Here is a 23,793-nt window from a genome sequence, read left to right on the forward strand (position 1 = left end):
TCTCCAAACCTTTCTCTGACCTTCATTGCCCCAGTCTCCTACTGATGTGTTTATAATTTACAGTTTAACTCAGAAGATTCCGTTTCTTGTGTCTTTGCACATGTGGTCTGGTTTGTTTCACTGTACAAATCTTCCCCATCTCTTTCTTCTTCACCCTTCCCATCCTGGACAAATTAACTCTCATTTATTCTATTCAGATCTTGACGTAGACAGTACTTCCTCTAGGAAACTGACTTTCCAAGGGCATGTTACACGGTCGCTAGAATGGTTTAAGAACACCATTGTATTCTTAGATGCATTGCTGTATTTTTCTTCAACATAGATAGCACTTAACACACTATACTGTATCTGCCAATTTCCCTCTCTGCATTCTCTACCAGGTTTAAGCTTCTTGCAGACAAGAAGCTGTCTACTGGTTTCATAGTCATAATCACAACACTTAATCCAATACCTGGCAGAAAATACTCAATATTTGTTGAATGAAAGATTGGGTATACATATTTTCTCTCCTACTCGTCTATAAAAATCTTAAGATTTAAAATTCAGCATTTTAACATAGATATTTATTTTAGTGAATAAGTGCATTAAAAACTAGAACACAAAGTACTTGGTAAAGAGAAAAGGTACAGGCAGGTATAGATAAGATACTACCTGGAAAAAAGAACACCTGGTTATTGAATTAGCAATTGAGGAAAAATAAGTTTAAAATCTCTTGCCATACATATTTATTTTAACCCAGGTCCCACACATAAAAAACAAATCCTCAAAAAAACTACTTTGACTACAATATAAATGATTTGTTTTTTGCCCACAGGATTAAAAGGCAAGGGCCTCACACAGGGATTTCTAAATTCCCTTAGTGATTGCCCTGGTTATTGCTAACAAGGTTTGTCCATCTTTGACTCAGCTTTGGACTCCCGAGGGGCAAATTCCAGGTCTTATCTACCTTCCCTCCCAACCTGAAAGCCTAGCAATATATGCAAAAGGCACTCAAAAAGTGACTATTCACTGAAAGAAAAACAGAAGAGATACGATTATTCTAGATGGTATGTGTACGTGTATGCTCAGTCGCCTAGCTGTGTCTGACTCTTTGTGACCCTGTGGACTGTAGCCCACCAGGCTCCTCTGTCCATGGGATACTGCAGGCAAGAATACTGGAGTAGGTTGCCATTTCCTTCTCCACAGGATCGTCCCAACCCAGGGATCAAACCTGCGTCTCTTAAGTCTCCTGAATTGGCCAGGCGGATTCTTTACCACTAGCTCCACTATAAACAACAAACAATCCTGAAATGTCAGTAAAATATCTATAAACTAAATATTTTATGCCAACCACATGGGGAAAATATTAGCATGTTAGTATTCCCAGATGATTAGAAATAAACTTTAGTTTTCTATATCTGTTTAAAATAGTAATTGCATAGCTACAAGTTTAAGATTTCTCAATTTTTTTAGACATCTTTTATCAATAAAGTATCTTCACTGTAGAAAAGCAAAAATCATGTATTTAATTCCATTAAGAAACACAAAAACATATCTGAGAAATCTGCTGTTAAATTTCTGTTCTATTTCCATTGGGATGCACTAACCTGGCATGTATCCTATTTTAGTTACAAGAAAGTTGGAAGTGCATTATGTCAGGTATGAACCTGTATCAAAGGATTTAGATCTTTAAACCTGAAAGTCAGTTCAGCTGAATACTTAATATAACAATTTAAAAGCAATGAGTTCTGTACCTGGGATCATCTAGAGAATCTCCGTTAGGGTAAGGACAGATATTTCAACTTTCCTCACAAATAAGGCTGCAGACTTATTTTGATCCAAAAATCTGTTATTATGCTTGACTTAGCCTAGAACAAATTCAGCCTTCATATACTGCCACTCTCATAGGTGGAATGAATGCCAAAGGTGAATGTATAAACAATATTATGCAGACATTCACCCCAGTGTATTCAGTTCTGCTGAAGCAGCCTCCACCCAAACACACACACCATGCATCAGCATCTATTTGGATTTCTGTTGTGCAAGTTGTAACGTATTAAATACCAAACTTAATTAAACTGGCATGCATTTTAATTGTTCCCCAGTAGATGTTGAAATTTAATAGCTTTGCTCTTTTATTCTGTTTCATCTAAAACACTTATCACTATTTGAATTCGAGACTACGTTTGCTGACAGTTCACTTTGGAGGAAGGAGGCTGGTTTTAATTGGCACCAAGTTTCCTGCTGTTTCCTCTTTGTTATGGCGGGTCACTATGTCAAAAAAACAGGAAGATACCAAAGAACAGAATTAATGCTAAATTAATTCCAAACATTGAGATTAATTGGAAACACCATCTACTCACCACGATTCAGCCTTTACACACTATTTTACGCGTCTTCATCCTCCAAGCTACTAAACAAAATTGAGCTTGCTCAGCATCTTTTCTGTGATAGGAAAAGATGCGAGAAATATAGAAGGATAAATGGTTAAATAAAGATGCCTAATAAACTTCACTGTCCTGCACGTAAAAGTAATCAAGTCTCCATGTCCCTTATACTTAATGGCAAAAAAAAAAAATTAGATGTTAAAAATGAATGAGAAAACTCGCTTCCCAATTTGGAAACTTGATTCCTCAGAGAACTCAAAATGTAATTCAGAGAAAGATGCTGGGGAGTCCTGCTCAATGCTGGCCAGTTTGGATTGTTCACAAATCGAACAATTTGTTCAGATTTTGCTGAAAACTGTTCTACCCGTTCCCGCCAAACCAAAAATGCACATGAAAATATTCTGATAAATTAAAGTGGGAGCTTTCTCATCCTGCTAACACCTCACAACAAAATGAAGGTATTTATAGTGCCTTCCACAGCAGAAAAAGAGAGCTGGGCTCCCCTCAGAAACCACAGATCTGCAGAATTGCCATCATGACCAATCATTTCAGTTCCCTCTTATGCTGCCTTAATATAGACACTGAGCCTGATGTCACGGCCAGAACAAACTGACTGTGTTCTCCACTTGTCTTTTAAAACCCTCTGCTTCTTCCTCTTCAGCATACTCAAGAACCATGCAATCAGGACTGTGTTAAAATCTAGTATTAATTCTAGATACACTTGGAATGGTGGCAAATCTAGTTTTCTGCACTCCAGTTACATATCTTCCCTCTCCTTTTATGTAGCAAAACTAGAAACTCATAAGATGGTACATTTTTGACTTAATTTTCTTAGATATTTATAGCACTAGTTCCTAAATTTTGAGATCCCATTGAGGATCTTAAGAAAGCAACTTAGTTTTAACGTTCTAGCAAAATTCATGGAAAATTTCCAATGAGCTTATAGGTTCTTATCAGTGAATGCTTAGGATCCTTGTCAGTTAAAAATTTTAGCTCTTTGCTTTCATCTAAAGAATTCAACTTGAATTGGAAATGTTAAAAAAAAGAAAGAAAGAAAAAATTACTCCAAAAAACTTGGCTTATTTTTATCCTTGTGAGACCGGCTGATAATGTATTCTCTCTTCTTGAAAGATTGCTTTCTATTCTGAATTTCCTTGAAAGCAGCATCCAGTATTAAATTCATTTAAGGAACTAATTTTCCTCATGTTCAAAATTAGGCTGGAGAACTTGGAGAGAGAAATGGTAACATAACACCAGACATCCAAGCCCTTTCCCATTAAATGACTGAAATAATTAAAACCAAAAAAGAAAAGTGGAAATATCCTACATGAGCACTAAAGTACTAGAGAATAGTGACAGCTGAGAAACAGAAGTTTTGAGGAATTTCTGGATAAAATGCAGATAAAACCACATTAAAGGACATATCTGAGAGTCTGATCTCAGTCCCTCTTTCAGGCAGCTGTGGAATGTAGAAAATAAAGAAGACACTAGCCGACTGCCCCAAAACCGTGTCACTGAGGCATGGACTGGGGCCGTCAGGGCTAACAGGAGAAAAGGAGATTCTGCAATGCGAGTCCTCCATCACTGTGCCATAGCTGAGAGGCAACTGAAAACACAGAAACTGAGCAGTGCCGCGGTATTTCTCTCCCAGCTACACATTCTTGGGGCAGGCTCACCCCGACATAGGGATGCTCAATGTCACTAGTTCAGTTCAGTCGCTCAGTTGTGTCCGACTCTTTGCAACCCTATGGACTGCAGCACGCCAGGCCTCCCTGTCCATCACCAACTCCCGGAGTCCACCCAAACCCATGTCCACCGAGTCGGTGATGCCATCCAACCATCTCATCCTCTGTCGTCCCCTCCTCCTCCCACCTTCAATCTTTCCCAGCATCAGGGTCTTTTCAAATGAGTCAGTTTTTCGCATCAGGTGGCCAAAGTATTGGAGTTTCACCTTCAGCATCAGTCCTTCCAATGAATATTCAGGACTGATCTCCTTTAGGATGGACTTGTTGGATCTCCTTGCTGTCCAAGGGACTCTCAAGAGTCTTCTCCAATACCACAGTTCAAAAGCATCACTTCTTCAGTGCTCAGCTTTCTTTATAGTCCAACTCTCACATCCATACCTGACTACTGGGAAAACTATAGCCTTGACAAGACAGATCTTTGTTGGCAAAGTAATGTCTCTGCTTTTTAATATGCTGTCTAGGTTGGTCATAACTTTCCTTCTAAGGAGCAAGCATCTTTTAATTCGATGGCTGCAGTCACCATCTGCAGTGATTTTGGAGCCCCCAAAAATAGTCTCTCACTGTTTCTACTGTTTCCCCATCTATTTGCCATGAAGTGATGGGACCAGATGCCATGATCTCAGTTTTTCTGAATGTTGAGTTTTAAGCCAACTTTTTCACTCTCATCTTTCATGTTCATCAAGAGGCTCTTTACTTCTTTGCTTTCTGCCATAAGGGTGGTGTCATCTGCATATCTGAGGTTATTGATATTTCTCCTGGCAATCTTGGTTCCAGCTTGTGCTTCATCCAGTCCAGCATTTCTCATGATGTACTCTGCATATAAGTTAAATAAGCAGGGTGACAATATACAGCCTTGATGTACTCCTTTCCTGATTTGGAACCAGTCTGTTGTTCCATGTCCAGTTCTAACTATTGCTTCTTGACCTGCATACAGATTTCTCAGAAGGCAGGTCAGGTGGTCTGGTGTTCCCATCTCTTTCAGAATTTTGCACAGTTTATTGTGATCCACACAGTCAAAGGCTTTGGCATTGTCAATAAAGCAGAAGTAGATGTTTTTCTGGAACTCTCTTGCTTTTTTGATGATCCAGTGGATGTTGGCAATTTGATTTCTGATTCCTCTGCCTTTTCTAAAACCAGCTTGAACACCTGGAACTTCACGGTTCACATTCTGTTGAAGCCTGGCTTGGAGAATTTTGAGCATTTGCTTTGCTAGCGTGTGAGATGAGTGCAACTGTGTGGTAGTTTGAGCATTCTTTGGCATTGCCTTGCTTTCGGATTGGAATGAAAAGAGAAATGCAAATCAAAACTACAATGAAGTCAGAAAGGCCATCATTAAAAAGCAAATAATAAATGCTAGGAGAGGGTGTGGAGAAAAGGGAACCCTCCTACACTGTTGGTGGGAATGTAAACTTCTGGAGTCACTAAGGAGAACAGTATGGAGCTTCCTAAAAAAAGCTAAAAATAGTTACCATATGATCCAGCAATCCCACTCCTGGGCATATATCTGGAGGAAACTCTAATTCAAAAAGATACATGCACACCAACGTTCACTGCAGCACTATTTACAACAGCCAAGATGTGGAAGCAACCTGAGTATCCACCAACAGATGAATGGATAGAGAGATGTGGTATGCATGCACAAACACACACAATATGGAATATCACTCGGTCATAAAATATAATGAAATAATGCCATTTGCAGCAACACAGATGGACCTAGAGATTATTGTATTAAGTGAAATAAGTCAGACAAATATATGATATCTTGTGGAATCTTAAAAAATGATACAAATGAACTTACTGACCAAACAGAAATAGACTCGTAGACATACAAAACTTCTGGTTACCAAAGGGGAAGGAGGGATAAATTAGCAATTTGGGATTAACAGATATACACTATTATATATACAATAGATAAACAATAAGGAACTACTCTATAGTACAGGGAACTGTATTCAGTATCTTATAATACTCTAAAAATGGAAAACAATATGAAAAATAATAGATATATGTATAATTGCACCACTTTGCTGTATACCTGAAACACTGTAAATTGACTATACTTTGATTAAAAGAAAATTTTTAAAGTACTCATTGCCTATAGAATGAAAAACAACACAAGAATAAATATTGCAAATAATGACAATAGTCAAGTGAAGTATAATCTGAAGCAATTTTTATTTCTTTTTCTAAATAACTTTTTGTTCCAAGAAGAAATTTAAACTTTTAAAAATTTCTGAAAAAAATGATAATGAATACAGCACATCTCAAAATACATGCAAGTTAAAATTGCTCAGTCATGTCTGACACTTTGTGACCTATGGCCTATATAGTCCGTGGAATTTTCCAGGCCAGAATACTGGAGTGGGTAGCCTTTCCCTTCTCCAGGGGATCTTCCCTACCTAGGCACCCAAGCCAGGTCTCCTGCATTGCAGGTGGATTCTTTACCAGCTGAGTCTCCAGGGAAGCCCAAAATACATGAGCTGTAACCAAATTATTAAAACTAGAGTCTTAAACTCCTTTTATTGACAACACAAAATAAAATAAATGACTTAGGTATTCCAACCAAATAATTTAGGAAAACAAAACAAACGTAAGTGAAAAAAAAGAGCAGGGGGAAATTGACAATAATAAGAGAATTAATAATAAAAACCTGTATATTATACTTAGTAAATGAATTTAAGTGTAAATTCTTAGAAAAGATAATACAGTGGATAGAAAAATCACTCATGCAATTTTAAAAAATAAATAAATACCTAAGTGCCATATCTATAGATATAGAGAATATTAAAAAAATAATAGAATGTCATATACTTCAGACCAATAAATTAGAAGACCTAGCTAGACTGGTGTTACAGGGAAATACACATTGCTAAAATCAATTCAAAGGAGTTACAATGTCTAAATAAATTTCAACTTTGAAAAAAAATTTATACTTTTGGAATATATATAACCTTTAAACTTTTCAAATTATTGTTCTGCAATTAGACCCAGAGCTCAAGTATTCCCACAAGCAATACCTTTCAGTTTTCGAAGAGACATCTTACTTTTATCTCTCTTTCTCTCTCTCTCTCTCTCTCACACACATACACACACACACACACACACAGGAATTCCCTGGCAGTCTAATGGTTAGAACTCTGAAAGAAAGTGAAAGTGAAAGTCACTCAGTCGTGTCCAACTCTTTGTGACTCCATGGACTGTCCATGGAATTCTCCAGGCCAGAATACTGGAGTGGGTAGCCTTTCCCTTCTCCAGCAGATCTTCCCAACCCAGGGATCGAAATCAGGTCTCCTACATTGCAGGTGGATTCTTTACCAGCTGAGCCACAAGGGAAGCCCCAGAACACTGGAGCGGGTAGCCTATCCCTTCTCCCGGGGATCTTCCTGACCCAGGAATCAAACCAGGGTCTCCCGCATTGCAGGCGGCTTCTTTACCACTGAGCTATTTGGGAAGACAGGACTCTGAGCTTGGGGGGGAGAGAAAAAAAGCATAACTAAAGTTCACCCCATTAGAAAGTTATTCTGAATAACTGACAGCACTTTTCTTCTGTCTACTGCTTGCCTAATATTATACAATGTCTATAATTTTGGGCAGTACTAGCCCACTATTCATTCAAATATATCTGTTAAGTGCCTGGTATGCACCAAGGATTCAAGATTCTTGTCCCTGAGGAAGAGAGTTGCTTTAAGCACCAAAGAAAACACAGTGGTTAGTTTCCTGAAAGATCATATACGACATGCTTTGGAGACATAGAAAAGACAGGGGATAAATTTATCTCAAGGAGTTGGGATGCCTTCACAGAGATTATATATTCCTTATTATATTGAAAATTTACTCAAATCTTGCTGAAAGTATTTCCTCAGTTGTTAATCTGAGTCTTTTTGGTATTACCTACTGCTCAGCAGCATCAGTACTGCAGGTAAGAGCTCAGGTACCCGTGCACTCCTCTCTGATGAAATGTACTGACAAATATACAAAGGCCTTTCATGGACAGAAGCACATCCAATTCCCAACTGTTCACAGTATTCCTTAGGATAGCTTTTAAAACTAGAAATATTATTTTCCAGTAAATTCAAAGTATAAAACCCTCACCTACCACTCCTTTCCAAATCTTCTAAACAAATTTGGTTTTATGTATTCTGGTATAATTATATAGGCCAAATATGAATTTATATGGTCTACATAAGAATGGAAGTAGTTCTTCACTAAGTATAACATAGTCATATGGCACTACTTTTATCATATAAACTTATATAAAATGTTTCAAAATAACTAACTAGATGTTGTTAGTATTTTTCCAGCTCTCCTCCTTGTTTAGTAATCATTATCGATCCACCAAACATTTATTACCTAACATGTGCCAAGCACAGTGTTAGGAACCCTAATCTAAGTAAGAGAGAAGTCCAAGTACTTCATGAGCTCAAACTCCACTATGTCATTTTCAGTTTGCAAGGATAACTATGAAATCCAATGTTTCCAGTGACATTTCTGAGAGGGTTTCACTAAAAAATATTTGGCTAGGTATCCAACTCTATTTGATCCTTTTACTTACTCATGTTCTATTTTGTTTCAGAAAATGTTTGTATTTGCGAGTTTCATTTTGCCTGCCACAGTAACAACCAGCCTGTCTTCAAAATAAAATCTTTATGGTGTTAACATAGTATCCACTACTCTTTGACAGTAACTCTACCACAAAACTATGCAACCTAAAGACAAAGAACTCTTCGGTAAATTATAAATAATAATAAAAACCCAAGCTTTGCTATAAAAAGAGAATGTGGTTCAAAATAAGGGCTTAGTGTGGCCATTAACTAAAGTTATGATATTACTAAAACTACTAAGTGTTATTTAGAAGAAACTAAAAAACTATTGCCTTTGAGAAAACCAGAATTTCAGAGAAGAAAAACATTCACTAAAAAATAAAAAAATAAGTGATTTTAAAAAAATCTTTCCAGTATTTATTTAATACTAATAGTTAAGGGAGAAGATTTAAAAAATAAAGTATGAATTACAGATTTTCCTTTAATAGAGGCAGTCTGTAGCAGTGGAAATAGAACCACTGTGTATTCAGAGGATTGAACAGGCAGATCTGTGCCACAGTAATTCATCACTCCGCCCTGAAGCAGTCATCTCATCTCTCAGAAGACTCGGGCTTATCAATGATAAGGGCTAGGAAAACACTATCAATAATTTGATTTTTATTTTATTTTCAGCATCAGCTATCCATTAAGTAAGATTAATATATGTTTGCTACTTATCCACAGTTTTTGCAAGCTTTCTATAAAACTGAAGTTTGAAGAGATAGCTATATAAGTACATCTTCATTATATTTATGAGTCAGGGAACCAGTTCTTCTTGGACATATATCTATGTTTACAAGAAGTCAAAGGAGAGAGAAGATGGGAGTGGTTGCTATCTCCTAAAATATACAGTTAATTTCTCTGGTCACACAAATCTGGAGGACAGGAGATAGTAACCCATAGATTCTGGATGAAGATGCCCTGGGAGGGATTCAACTCGAGTCCCAACTTGGAGGTGACTTTTTATTGCTTTATATAGTTTGCTTTAATAATTCATAATAAGTAGCCTTGAAACCCTCTCAGTGAAATGAAGTTTTTCTTTAAAAAGCTCACAAAGAAGAAATACCCCACATAAAAAGTTCCTGGTTTAAATATTATCAACTGATGGTTTTAAAATTTACTAAAAGCTACTGAGCACTGCAATGGGAATAAAAATAAGCATTGCACCAAATGCGCTCACAATTTACCACTTTAAAAAAACAACACTTTTTGCCTCAATATATATTGTGTTGATTACTATCAATGAATGGAAATACAGCCTTAGACTTTCCATAAAATTTTTAGGAAACACTTTATATTAAATAGCACAAATAAGATATGTAAATATGAACCACTTCAACAGGAAAGCAGTTCTTCTCAATTACATATTTGAAGGGAAAATGGTGCCTTTTTTGAGGAAGAGATAATTTTGCCTTTAAAGGCAATTCATCTAACTTTTAAAATATATCAGTGGTACATACAATGGGATATTACTCAGCCATAAAAAGGAATGAAATAGTACCATCTGCAGAGACATGGATGGACCTAGAGACTGTCATATAGAGTGAAGGGAGTCAGAGAAAAAAATATTGCTTATATGTGGAATCTAGGAAAATGATACAAATGAACTTATTTTCAAAGCAGAACCAAAGACACGGATGTAAAGAACAAACGTACGGATACCAAGGGGGGAGAAAAGGGAATGAACTGGGAGATCAAGATTGACATATACCCGCTACTATGTAAAAAATAGATAACTAATGAGAACCTACTGTACAGCACAGGGAACTTCATTCAGTGCTCTGTGGTGACCCAAATGGGAAGGCGATCTAAAAAGAGGTGATATATGTATACATACAGCTGAAACAGAAGCTAATGTGACACTGTAAAGCAACTATATTCCAATAAAAATTAATGAAAATAAATAAAAATATATCAAATAGAATGTTTCAAAGTTAAACTCTTAATTTAAAAGTATTTAAATGATTTAGCTAAATACTTGAATTTAAAGAATTTAATTCTTCTCATTTTTCTGGGGTAGAAGGATTCAACTACAAAGATTTGTAATCAGAGTATTATCGAGTGTCTCAAGTCATAATAGCATCCCTGCTGGCTCAGACGGTAAAGAAACTGCCTGCAATGCGGGAGACGTGGGTTCAATCCCTGGGTCAGGAAGATCTGCTGGAGAAAGGAACAGCAACCCACACCAGTATTCTTGCTTGGAGAATTCCATGGGCAGAGGAGCCAGGTGGGCTACAGTCCATGGGCTCACAAAGAGTCGTACACAACTGAGAAACTATCGCTTTCCTTTCACTTTCAAAGTCATAATTGTCTCATGTACATAAACCTTAGACCTTGAACATAAAACATAAGTACCATGGTAAAGTCAAACTTCTTTCTTATTTTGATGAAAAGTATGACATGAGTGTGTCTGTCTGTGTGTGTATATACATGCATGTGTGTGTGTGTATATATATATGACACATGGTCTCTGAACTCCTGAACAGCAGGAAGCAGTGTTCTCAGAAAGGGAGGAAAATGAAAAACGGTTTAACAAGCTGGAGGGAGGAAATGAGATTTAAATGAGAAGGTAATTAGACAAAGGTTGAATAAACATATAACAAGCAGAGATGTAGCAGGATTTTTTAAATTAATGTATCTTTCACTACATTCACAAAACTCTACAAGAAAATTTCAAAATAGAAATAATTATTGAACTGAGGCTTAGAGAAGTAACAGTAGAAATCTAAAGCTTACATTTCCCCCCGAATGTCCTCTGAAAACAAATTCAGTTTTTCATATCAATGTCAGTTGTGCATATCATATCTTGTGACCTTTGTATTCTAATAGGATATAAACCACATAGTCCCAGGTTTATACTGTCATCAAGAGTATTATCTGCTATTGCTGATAAACTAGTTTAATGGAAAAACAGTCTACCAATGGGTCAAAGATGTGAAGTACATTATCTGCAGATCCAACAGGAAAGCATTTTTTCTCTCTCCCTGTGCTAAATTGCTTCAGTCCTGTCCAACTCTTTGCAACCCCAAGGACTGTGGCTCATCAGGCTCCTCTGTCCAAGGGATTCTCCAGGTAAGAATACTGGAATGGATTGCTATGTCCTCTTCCAGGGGCCCTTTCTGACCCAAGGGGCAAACCCATGTCTCTTATGTCTCCTACTTTGGCAGGTGGATTCTTTACCATCTGAGCCACCCTCTAAGGGGTTGGGAAGCCCTAAGTAAAGGCAAGTTCAGTTCAGTTGCTCAGTCATGTCTGACTCTGCGACCCCATGAACCACAGCACGCCAGGCCTCCGTGTCCATCACCAACTCCTAGAATTTACCCAAACTCATGTCCATTGAGTCGGTGATGCCATCTAACCATCTCATCCTCTGTCGTCCCCTTCTCCTCCTGCCTTCAATCTTTCCCAACATCAGGGTCTTTTCAAATGGCAAAAGTAACCACAGTTCCAAAAGTGAGACAATTGCTTCTACATGTTCAAGCCTACCTTCTAATATACCCTTAAGTTCATGGTTCATCACTGGCCCAATTCAATGAGGTATCACCTCACACCAGTCAGAATGGCCATCACTGAAAAGTCTACAAATATCCATAATACATGCTGGAGAGGGTGTCGGGAAAAGGGACCTCTCCTACATTGCTGGTGGGAACGTAAATTGGTGCAGCCATATGGAGAACAGTATGGGGACTCCGTAAAAAGCTGAAAATAATTCCCATATGATCCAGCAGGGCTTCCCAGGTGGCAATAGTGGTAGAGAATCCAGCTGCCAATGCAGGAGATGCGAGAGACATGGGTTCAACCCCTGAGTTGAAAAGATCCCCTGGAGTAGGAAACGGCACCCCACTCCAGTATTCTTGCCTAAAAAATTCCATGGGCAGAGGAGCCTGGCAGGCTACAATCCATGGGGTTGCAAAGAGTCAGACACGACTGAGCGCGTACACACATATGATGCAGGAACCCCACTCCTCAGGATATATCCAGAGAAAACGCTCATTTGAAAAGATACATGGACCCCAATTTTCACTGCAGCACTACTTACCATAGCCAAGATGCAGAAACAACCTAAATGTCCATCAACAGAAGAATGAATAAAGAAGATGTGGTACATACATGCAATGGAATATTACTCACCTATACAAAAGAGTGAAATAATGCCATTTGCAGCAACATGGATGGACCTGGAGATTACCGTACTAAGTGAAGTGAGTCAGAAAGAGAAATACCAATGTCATACATTGTAAGACTGACAAAAATGATACAAATGTACTTACAAAACAGACACAGATACACAGACAGAGAAAAGAAACATGCTTACCAAAGGGGGGGAGTGAGAGGGTAAATTAGAAATCTGGAATTAACAGATATACACTACTATATAGAAAACAGATAAACAGCAAGGACCTACTATACAGCACAGGGAACTATACTCAGTATCTTTTAATAACCTATAATGGAAAAGAATCTGAGAGAGGAATATATTCGTGTGTATATAACTGAATCACTTTGCTGTACACCTGAAATAACACATTTTAAATTAACTACTTTCCACTTTAAAAATGTATAAAATTAAGTAAGGGAAAAAAATCTTTTTGAGACCATCTGGTTTTATACTTGCAGTAAATATATATTAAAAGGCTATACATTTTTCTGTTGTTGTTCTAAATAAAATACATTTAAAATGCCCAAGTATTCAATTGTGCATTTGATGTGGAAAGTTTATTTACCCTCCTCTGAAGCTATGAATTTTAATAAACATGTCACTGTTTGGTTAGGGAACCTAGAGCTCAGAGGTCTTTCCTGAAATGCTCTCTAGAGATCCAGAATATTGATTTATCCCTGCAAGCTTGCATACATTCCCAGCAATGTCCTCATATCATCACAAGGCACCTGGATATCTCTACCAAACACACGGCTCCCACAAAAGCCTACATTCAAAAGTACACTGACCAACCTGCCTCCTCTCCCCTGATGGTGAAAAACAGAACAAAATAAAAATCTGCTGGGTCAGAAAATCCATCATCAACTAAACTTTCTGGAATTTTCAAGACATTTCCTGTGTTTATGTCTCATCAAGCAAGGTCTTGAGTGTGTTTATTCTTTAAAACTATCACCCAATAGACAGCATATATTATTCATAATAGCTTTTAAATTTCTCTTCCTATGGTGAATCATTTGTGTTAATGAGTACTCCTGTAATCAGAATATTCTTAATGTCTCCCAAAATAGCCAACAAATCCCAATTGTAATCAATTTACTTAGGGTAGTATACTTCAGGGATACTTCCCAGGTGGTGTGGGTGGTAAAGAACCCACTTGTCAATACAGGAGACATACGAGACACGGGTTTCATCCCTGGGGCGAGAAAATCCCCTAGAGAAGGGAATGGCAACCTCCTCCAGAATTTTTGCCTGGAGAATCCCTTGGACAGAGGAGCCTGGAGAGCTACAGTCCATAGGGTCACAAAGAGTCAGACATGATTGAAGTAACTTAGCACGCACTTTTAGAGAAGGCAATGGCACCCCACTCCAGTACTCTTGCCTGGAAAATCCCATGGACAGAGGAGCCTGGGTGGGCTGCAGTCCATGGGGTCGTGAAGAGTCAGACACGACTAAGCAACTTCACTTTCACTTTTCACTTTTATGCATTGGAGAAGGAAATGGCAACCCACTCCAGGGTTCTTGCCTGGAGAATCCCAGGGATGGCAGAGCCTGGTGGTCTGCTGTTTATGGGGTCGCACAGACTCGGACAGGACTGAAGCGACTTAGCAGCAGCAGCACGCGCTTTAGAGAAAAAATACATAACCATCAAATGTTAATTATGCAAGAGATAGTTACTTTTGGGCTTCCCAGGTGACACAGTGGTAAAGAATCCACCTGTAGTGCAGGAAATGCAGGTTCGATCCTTGGGTCAGGAAGATTCCCTGCAGAAGGAAAGAGCAACCCTCTCTAGTATTCTTGCCTGGGAAATCACACGGACAGAGGAGCCTGGTGGGCTACCGTCCACCGAGTGACAAGAGTTAGACCAGGACTGAGTTGCCCCAGGACTGAGCAACTCAACAACAACAGTTACAGTTGAGTATCTCTGAGGTTCAAGTTCTGAAATAATGTAACTCTGTATACAAAATTACAAAGTCTAGACACTGTAAATTGTAGACACCCTCCCAGTTCCTCCTCTGCCCCATTCCCACTTAATGGGCAGGTGTATCTATTTGAAGGAGCCAGAGAGAATAACAAATAATAGAAGATATGATCACAAAGTGAATTCTTTCTTCTGAAGAGTGTGATTAAGTGCCTACTATGTAACCAAACACTGTATAAAATGTTAGGCATGGAAGATAAGACAGCCTTTGTCCTAAGGATTTCAGAGAAGACAGGCACATGGGACTATATTAAGTGTGATGTCTGAGGGACAAGAAATGCCACAAATATGAGGATGTGCTGATAAGAAATCTGAGCTGAGGCTTTATGGGAAAAGAACAGTTAACCAGGAGAGGAACAACAAGCATAAAGACTTGAATGTGCGAAATATAATGTTATGTTTAAGACCTATAGTTAGGAATAATTATACCATACAATCTGAGAGACAGTCAATATGGTGACAGGAGGCTGACGAGTAATCAAGAGCCAGATAAGGAATGTCAAACACAGAGTTTGATCTACTTCTTATAGGCCAGTGGTTTTCCAAGCTGAGTTCTTTAAATAGCAAGAGTTCACAGAGCTGTTCAGAGCCACACTGGCTGAAAAGGGGGTAGGTAGGTGGTGGCCCTACAAGTCCCCACATTGTATCCATTTCTGCACTTACCAAATGAACTTCATTTTAATTGTAACAACTTTGAAAGGCAGGTGTGTAGGGAGGGGCATGGGTGCTTTAACAAAGTTTGCCAACAGACATCTATCAAAGGGTAGTAAGAAGGAGTATACATACTTATGGGCTTCCCTGGTGGCTCAGAGGTAATGAATCTGCCTGCCAATGCAGATGTGAGTTTGATCCCTGGATCAGGAAGATATCTTGGAGAAGGAAATGGCAACCCACTCCAGTACTCTTGCCTGGAAAAGAATATGGACAGAGGAGCCTGGCGGGCTACAGTCCATGGGGATCGCAAAGAGTTTAAACAACAACAACAATACATACTTATATCTGCATTTAAGAAAGAGCACACTAAAGTACTTTAAATTGACCAGTGGGGAGTGGGGGAGGGGGAGTGGAAAAAAGAATCAGAGGGAACAATTAGGAAATGATTAATTCATGGAAAAAGGAAATTAAGAGTGGTAAGAATGAGCAGAGAGATGTGGACAAGCTGGATTTGTGGGTGTGAGTGGAAAAGAAAGTGGTAGACATTCCTGTTTAACACGTGCACTGTTCTCAAAGAAGAAAGAAGCAACATGGCCAGAAAAATTTAAGGAAAGATGTGTGTGTACATGTGCATGTGAGAGGGATTAAAGATCTGGAAAAGATGGTTAAGGTATTTTCTTGGTTGGTTGGTTGTTTTTGTTTTGCATTTTTAAGTCCCCTCAACTCCACCACTAACATTCAAAGGACTGTATGTGTTCTTGGTTGAAAATTACATGAGTGCATGCTAAGTTGCTTCAGTTGTATCTGACTCTTTGTGACCGTAGGGACTGTAGCCCACCAGGTTCCTCTGTCCATGGGATTCTCCAGGCAAGAATACTGGAGTGGGTTGCCATTTACTATTCCAGGGGATCTTCCCAACCCAAGGATCAAACCCACATCCCTTATGTCTCCAGGATTTGCAGGCGGGGCTTTTTACCATCAGTGCCACCTGGAGGACACATTATAGACATACACGACGTTAATTATGTGATCTCAGATTCTCAGAAACCTGTTACTTGTTCTCTCCATCTTTTCAACATGAAAAAAGCCAAGATTACAAATTAATTTCACACTCTGAGGAGAAGGTTTGGTGAGATTAACATCTGTAAAGACAGGTAAACATTTCCATTGTCTTTAGTTGCATTGCAACTTTCAGAATACAAAGTGTTTTCACCAGACTCTTTCATTTATGCTTAAAATATCCTATGAGATCAATAGAGGCAGCTGATACTTCACCTTTTGATAGGGAAACTGAAATACAAGAATGGTGAAAATAACTTTCATAGGGTGCAGTCTATTTTCGCATGGCTGACTTGTTCCAAACTCACAGTACGTGTCATCGTGGACAGGCACTGATGGTCAAAGTGTTACAGTGCTATTTGTGAATTCAGGGACTGCCAAAGTTCTCAGCAGAAACCCATGTCTTCCAGAATTCACTCTCTTGGGACATAGAGACTATGAGACCAAACTGGGCATTAGACAAGTATAAGACAAGACACCACAGATAATGAAGATTTCGCTTTCATACGGTTCAGTCATGACTTGTACTATAATGTGCATGTATAATGGAGAAAGTAAAGGAATGTATACAGAAAGATGTGTAGCACTATTGTGAATAGAAAACTAAAATTTTCTCTTTTAAGTACATTTCTGCTCCTTTGTTAGAAAGTTTCATTTTATTAAAAATAAGAACATATTTAATAACAGATGGGTAGCAAAATAATAGTTTGAAGGGTGCAGTTTGAAGAGCACTGCATTGCATGATCTCTAGGGTCTTTTTTTTGTTTAAAGTCTTATGGTTCAAAGGATAAATTGATCACATCTGTCAGAACAATGACAATGAATTTCAGTTTATAAGACTGATCTAAAAGGAAGGGACGTCTGAAGTGTTCATTTTAAAAATATGGGTGAAAAAAAAATAAAAATAAAAATAAAAATATGGGTGGTGATTTATATTTAGGATGACAAAAGGCATTTTTCTTTAGAAAAATAAACAGAAAAAAGGTACAATGATAGAAATAACTGTTCCATCTCAAACTACTGAAAAGACAGAAAGATGTTTTAAATCAGGAAACAATAATCACCACAGGTGGGAGAATCTAAGCATATACGATGAACCTCTTCTAGTTTTACCAATGCTTCTTTGACCCTTTCTAAGCAACTTAGATCTGTTTCATGTGAGAGTAAATAAAAATGTCCACATTAATTAGAAAAAGTGGTATAAGAATACGAATAGGCAAATCCAAACATTCTAACTCTGTTCTCCACAAACGATCTGGCAAAATACAAATCACTAATATTTCCTACAGAAGGCACAGGGAGCAGAGGCAGGAGCTGTCAAGATGGAGACGTGGAGCCAGTCTGGGTTCTGCCAGTTACTAGTGACATGGACTTAGGGAAGCCATACGTCACCTTTGGGTACCCTATTTCCTATAATGGCCACACTTCATTGGTCAATTTAAAACTTGAAAACATTTCTTCTTAATCTCTTGTGTGCAATTAAGCAGTTAAATCATTTTTCTTTAAAATATATCAAACCTATCTTTCCTTTTCTGTCTTATCTCTTACCATAATCCATGTTTTCAACCTCACTCCTCAATGACTCCAACCATTTCCTGCATCTCCCTACTCTTCTAGACTTTTAATAATATCACTAAAGACCTGAATTTACCATGTTACTTATCTGCTTCAGCTGTTCCTCAATATTTATATGAGAGCAGGTAATAATCTTTAGACTGCCCTTAGAGTTTTACAAAAATTGACCTCACTGATCTTGCCATCTTCCCATCCAAGACTTGCCAACTCTGTGAAAAGTTGTCTGCCTGTTCCTTTTTCCTAGTGCGCCCCTGCCTGCAAAGCCAACATCCTAATTTTATTCCACCTCATGCTATTTCTCATTTATTTCAGTCCACTGGTATATCATTCCTTACTGTTTTATTTGTTTTATGGCTGATGATGTGAGGCTGTATGACTGTGAACTGTATAAAAATAATTTTAACTAGAACTTTTAATTTGGAGGTTTTTTTTTAAGCTTCATTGAGGTATGAATGACAAATAAAACTAAAATATATAAAGTATACAATATGATGATTTGACCTAGATACTGTGAAAGCATTTCCCCCATCAAGTTAATTACCACTGCCATCACGTGACGTTTAGGTTCTTGGGTTTTTTTTGGAGAGAACATTTAAGTTGTACTTTCTTAGCACATTTTAATTATACAATACAGCATTGTCAACTACAGTCACCACATTATATATTAGATCCTCAGATTTTATTTATCTTGTAACTGAAGGTTTGTACCCTTTTACCAACTATCCAAATTCCTCCTCGCCTCCGAGATCCAGACCACCACCTTCCTTCATAAAGTCTTCTCTACCTGTTTTAGTCTAGATGTACTTTGCCATTCTCTGAACTTCCAAAGTTCTTATCTGTATCATTCACTTGGGTACCTGGGCAAACATTTATTGGTAATGCATGAAGAAGCTGTACATGATGTTCTCATTCTCTTTGAATCACTCCGAAAAAAACGCTCTAGGGGCTTTGTGGTATTTCCCCTCTACTGGAAACACTCTGCCCCCATGTAACTTTATGGTATGAGCGTATTCCTTTTTCATGTTTTTTACTCAAGAAGTAATTTTATCCTGATGTCTTTTCTGACTACTCTGTCTTCAATTACTAACTCACTATGCCTCCAATTTCCTTTTTCTGACAAAATGCTCATGCTTAGTATTCCCTGATATTCTATATGGTATGTATTTGTATTTATGTCTGGCTTGGATGGGGGAGCCTGGTGGGCTGCCTTCTATGGGGTTGCACAGAGTTGGACACGACTGAAGTGACTTAGCAGCAGCAGCCCACTCTATAAACAAGGAAAGACTCTTGTCTGTTTTGCTCATTAATATGTCCCTTCCTGAAGAGTGCCTGGTATTTGATAGGTGGTCAAGAAACACTTTTTGAGTGAATTCATTATTAAAAAACTAAAAGCAACATTAGTAATAGTGATTAATAATAATAAAAAAAAAGTTACTATACAATTGGGAACTTACTATGTGCCAGGCCCTGAACATATTATCCATATAACATTACACAATTCTATTATTATTTAACTCTGACCTATTTTCCTCCTTGCCAAATAAAACAAGGCTTAAAGAGGTTAAATAACTTTCCCATGGAACACACAGCTAATCAACATTACTAAAAATAAGCCCCAGCTTATTTACTACTGAAAATAAGTCCTAGGCTGAGCTTACCAAACTGTAAAAAAACTAAATGCAAAATTAGATTCTTTTTGGATATGAAGGAAGGACTCCTTCAGGAGTGACCTGAAAAAAAAAAAAAGAATAACAGCTAATATTTTAATCTCCTGTCCTCTTTTCTTTCTTTTTTTTAAAAAAATATTTATTTGGCTGTACTGGGTCTAGCTGCAGCACGTGAGATCTGGTTCCCTGACCAGGGATGGAACCCAGGTCCTCTGCATCGAGAGCATGGAGTCTTAGCCACTGGACCACCAGGGAAATCCCTGTCCTCTTTTCTTGTTAGTAATTTATCTTATGCTTTCCCCTAAACTTTCATTTTTCCTTACTTATCCACCCGTCACCTCCAAGAAGAGAAAATCTTCTGACTAATGTTATGACTTGAGATAAAAATTTTCTTAACGTTTGTCTCAGTTCTCATGCTAAAGCCAAACACAGAAAGAATAGCCACAGTCCCCACAGTGAGGGGCAAAGCATTCACTCAGGGAGGAGGGGAAAAGCGAAGAAAGCTTTATTCATAATTACCTAAGATTTTCCAGTATGAGAGGGGAAAGAGGAAGTCTATTTTCAGTGACAATGATTACTCTAAAAACATTAGCATGCAAGGGGAAAATTTTCATTCTGAGAGTTACCACTGTGCTGAGTTCTCTTTCCCTTACATGGTGACTTAAAATTCCCAGGGCAGAGAGGTAATCTAGGCAGATGCACTTGCCCTGTGTCTTGAAAATGGCAATATCCAGGAATCATGGGAGTTTAACTGAGGACACGTTGGAAAGGATTTCTCAGCACCAGGTCAGTCTCTAAGAAGTATCAAGTGGCAGAGTGGATACTTATATCCTCAGGCATCTGTAGTGAGGGCAGAGATTAAGCTACACAGGCTTTTTAGAAGATTTACTATGCTGAATGCATAAACAAGACTCAGTGAAACTAAAGCAGAATTACCTGCTAAAGAATTATAGATGAAAAAAAAAAATCTCATTCCCCCTTTTCTCTAGCTAACCTGTACTTCCTCTCCTACAATGCATCTACAATTTAAACAAGCAAAGGTATATACAGTAGAATTCATTCTATTATTCATCTTAAGGGCTTCCCAGGTAGTTCAGCTGGTAAAGAAACCGCCTGCAATGCAGGAGACCCTGGCTTGTTTCCTAGGTTGGGAAGATCCCCTGGAGAACGAATAGGCTATCCCCTCCAGTATTCATGGGCTTCGCTGGTGGCTCAGATGGTAAAAAACATCTGCCCGCAGTGCAGGAGCCCTGGGTCTGATCCCTGGGATGGAAAGATACCCTGGAGGAGGGCATGGCAACCCACTCCAGTATTCTTGCCTGGAGAATCCCCATGGACAGAGGAGTCTGGCAGGCTACAGCCCATGGGGTGCCAAAGAGTCAGAAACGACCCAGCAACTAAGCACATTTATTTTGAATCTTTCTGGGAAAAAATAAATCAGCTCCCTCCTTCTGTATGTCTATATAAAAGATAGTGATCTGATTAAAAAAAAAAAAAAACACCAATGAAAAAACCTTTAGGTTGGGATGCTCATTAACAAAATTAATTGATCTTTATTAAGATCAACTATAAGAACATAATGAAAAGGGTGTCTTTCTCTTTGTCCGTACCTCTATTTGCATTTTTCAGAAAAAATCAGACTCTTCTGACATCTGTCATTCTAAACTTTAGTTCTCAGCTAGGTCTAGGAAGCCAAACTGTCATGAAGCCCAGCTGCTCAGGCTCAAGAGATGCTCACTTCCAGACCAGTAAATAACCATAAAATAGCATTATTCTGGTCTTCAACAAGACTGAGACAAAGTAGCCAGAGGTGAGATAAGAATGGAGAAAAGAAACACTGTAACAAGTGGTTAAAGACAAGAACTTTCTCTGTGCTTACTGTATTTGAATGGTTCTCATTTTTCTTTTACTAAGATATCAGACATTAAGAATCTAATGAAAACCTTCCTTTTCTCCAGAAGAAAAACAAAAAAACCGTATATACTTAAAAGTCAGCACACAACTTTAGGGGATTCACAGACCTTAAACTCTAAGCCATGCATTGTAAGCGTAGATAATAGAGGCATTTGAGAGAGTACGAAGCTGGAGACTGGACGAGAGGTGGACCATTCAAGTGAGAATAAACATACTTGCAAACTGGCATCACTGTCGCCGGCCTTACCAGCAGCTCTGTCCCTCACTGCACCTCCTGGGTCATGGCCTGCTGGCTGCCGCTGAGCCCATCTCCTGCTTCCATGTGAGGTAACTCAACCAGGAGCAAAGGCAAGTGGACAATCTTGAGAGGGTCTGCTGCTGAATGGTGGCCAGCCTGGAAAAGATGAAGAGTTTAAACATTTTTAAGAGCTAAAAGGAACTAGGCATGCGCATCTGGTATGAAAGCTATGATGCAGAGTTTAGAGGTTTTAGATGCCTATAGTTAGGTATTTCCCCACTGTGCCGTTGGCTCTGAAAAATTTCGGGGTTTAAGGATCTTTCCCAAGGCCATCAAAGTCTCAGTGGCACTATAATATATGTCTAATATTTGCGGAGCAGTTTGCACTACCAAAGCACCTCTGTCCATGTCAGTCTGTGATCATCACATCTTAACTGTGATTACCAATTAAGTTTGAGAACCACTGGCTTCTATTATTTCACTGGTTGAAGCCAATAGTTCTCAGTCTTGGTTATAATTATCACCTGGGTATAAAGCTGAGGCCTAACACTCAGAGGTTCTGATTTGTTGGCCTAAAAATGAAACCTTATTCCCCAAGTGTTTCTAAGGTGCAGCCAAAATAGAGAATCATTAAAGTCCCTGTACTTGTTGAGATGTAGCACTAGCTTAACTCACCTATAGCAGATGTTTATCCCAAATACACCACATCAAGGCCATGTTCTAAGTGCTGTGGAAAAGGTAAAGAACTATAACATGCAACCCAGTGCTCACGGGCTTTAATGTAGCTCGATACATACTTTCAAAAGATCACATGATAAGATAAATACTTAAAAAATATAACCAAAGTAAGGCTTCACTGATCAAAGATGTAGTGAAAATCTTGGGTGCTATAAAAATGAGAGATATCCATGCACTGAAATGAGAGGAAAAGTTTAATGCATGAGAATAGGCTTCTGCTGAGTTTTAAGGCAGGATGAAATTCAGAGAGCGGAACAGGGAGAGAGCATTGTTTTCAAGAAAAGACACAGTTGCAAGAATATGCAAAGCAACTTTAGGGGGACTAAAAAAAGCCCATTCTGAAGGAAGGGTTTCTATAAAATAGCCTTAGGAGAATCTGGAGAGGAATTTTGAGCCAGAATACAGAGTATTGGTAAAATGGCAAAGGAGTTGGACCACTTTCCAGAATATCTGGAAACAGTATCTGAAATAGTACTGGAAGCTGTTGAAGGCTCACATCCCAAGAGGTCTTAGTAAATTTACTAGGTTCTTAGTGATGCCAGATACCGTGCTAGAAGTAACTAGATATGTTAACTCATTTAACACAAACATCTGGAAAGGTAGTTACTCTTATCCCTATTTCACAGTCAGAAGGGAGGTCACTTACTTTTCTCCATTACATAGCCAGAAACACTAAGCTGAGACTGGGGCATGCTGTTTCTTCAGCAACACGGCATCATAAAAGTCAATGTAGTAAGACTGTCATGTCTCAATTAAAAATTAAGATATAGTTCATATACCATAGAAGTCATCATTTTTAAGCACATAATTCTACTTTTTGTCTCTAAGAATTTGACTATTCTACATACTTCATATAAGCAGAATCACATTTGTCCTTTTGTGACTGGTTTATTTTACCTTGCATAATGTCTTGAAGATTCATTCATGGTGTAACATATCAAAATTTCCTTCCTTCTTAAGGCAGAAGAGTATTCCATTATATGCATATAACCACATTCTCTTTTTCTATTTATCTGTTGATAGACACAGATTGCTTCCACCTTTAGGGTACTGTGAATAATGCAGCTCTAAGCATGTTTGTTCATTGTTTCTAAGTTTTTGTATGGACATATGTTTT

The 23,793-nt window shown here is 38.3% G+C and overlaps 1 protein-coding gene across 4 annotated transcripts in view; it reads right to left on the bottom strand.

The window, feature by feature from the left end:
* Positions 1–23,793, bottom strand: part of TET2 (tet methylcytosine dioxygenase 2) — a 142,144-nt gene that overhangs the window by 75,044 nt on the left and 43,307 nt on the right. For 2 of the 4 annotated variants that reach the window (XM_010848257.1, XM_010848260.1), the window contains exon 2: positions 21,916–22,094. In XM_010848257.1, coding sequence (XP_010846559.1) covers positions 21,916–21,929 — 14 coding nt within the window. In that variant the 5' untranslated portion in view covers positions 21,930–22,094. Of the gene's footprint in view, positions 1–21,807; positions 22,095–23,793 lie in introns of all 4 variants that reach the window. The other 2 variants (XM_010848258.1, XM_010848259.1) reach the window with 2 other exon arrangements.

This window comes from Bison bison, unplaced genomic scaffold, assembly GCF_000754665.1.
Source record: "Bison bison bison isolate TAMUID 2011002044 unplaced genomic scaffold, Bison_UMD1.0 scf7180017864263, whole genome shotgun sequence".
Lineage (NCBI taxonomy): Eukaryota > Metazoa > Chordata > Mammalia > Artiodactyla > Bovidae > Bison > Bison bison.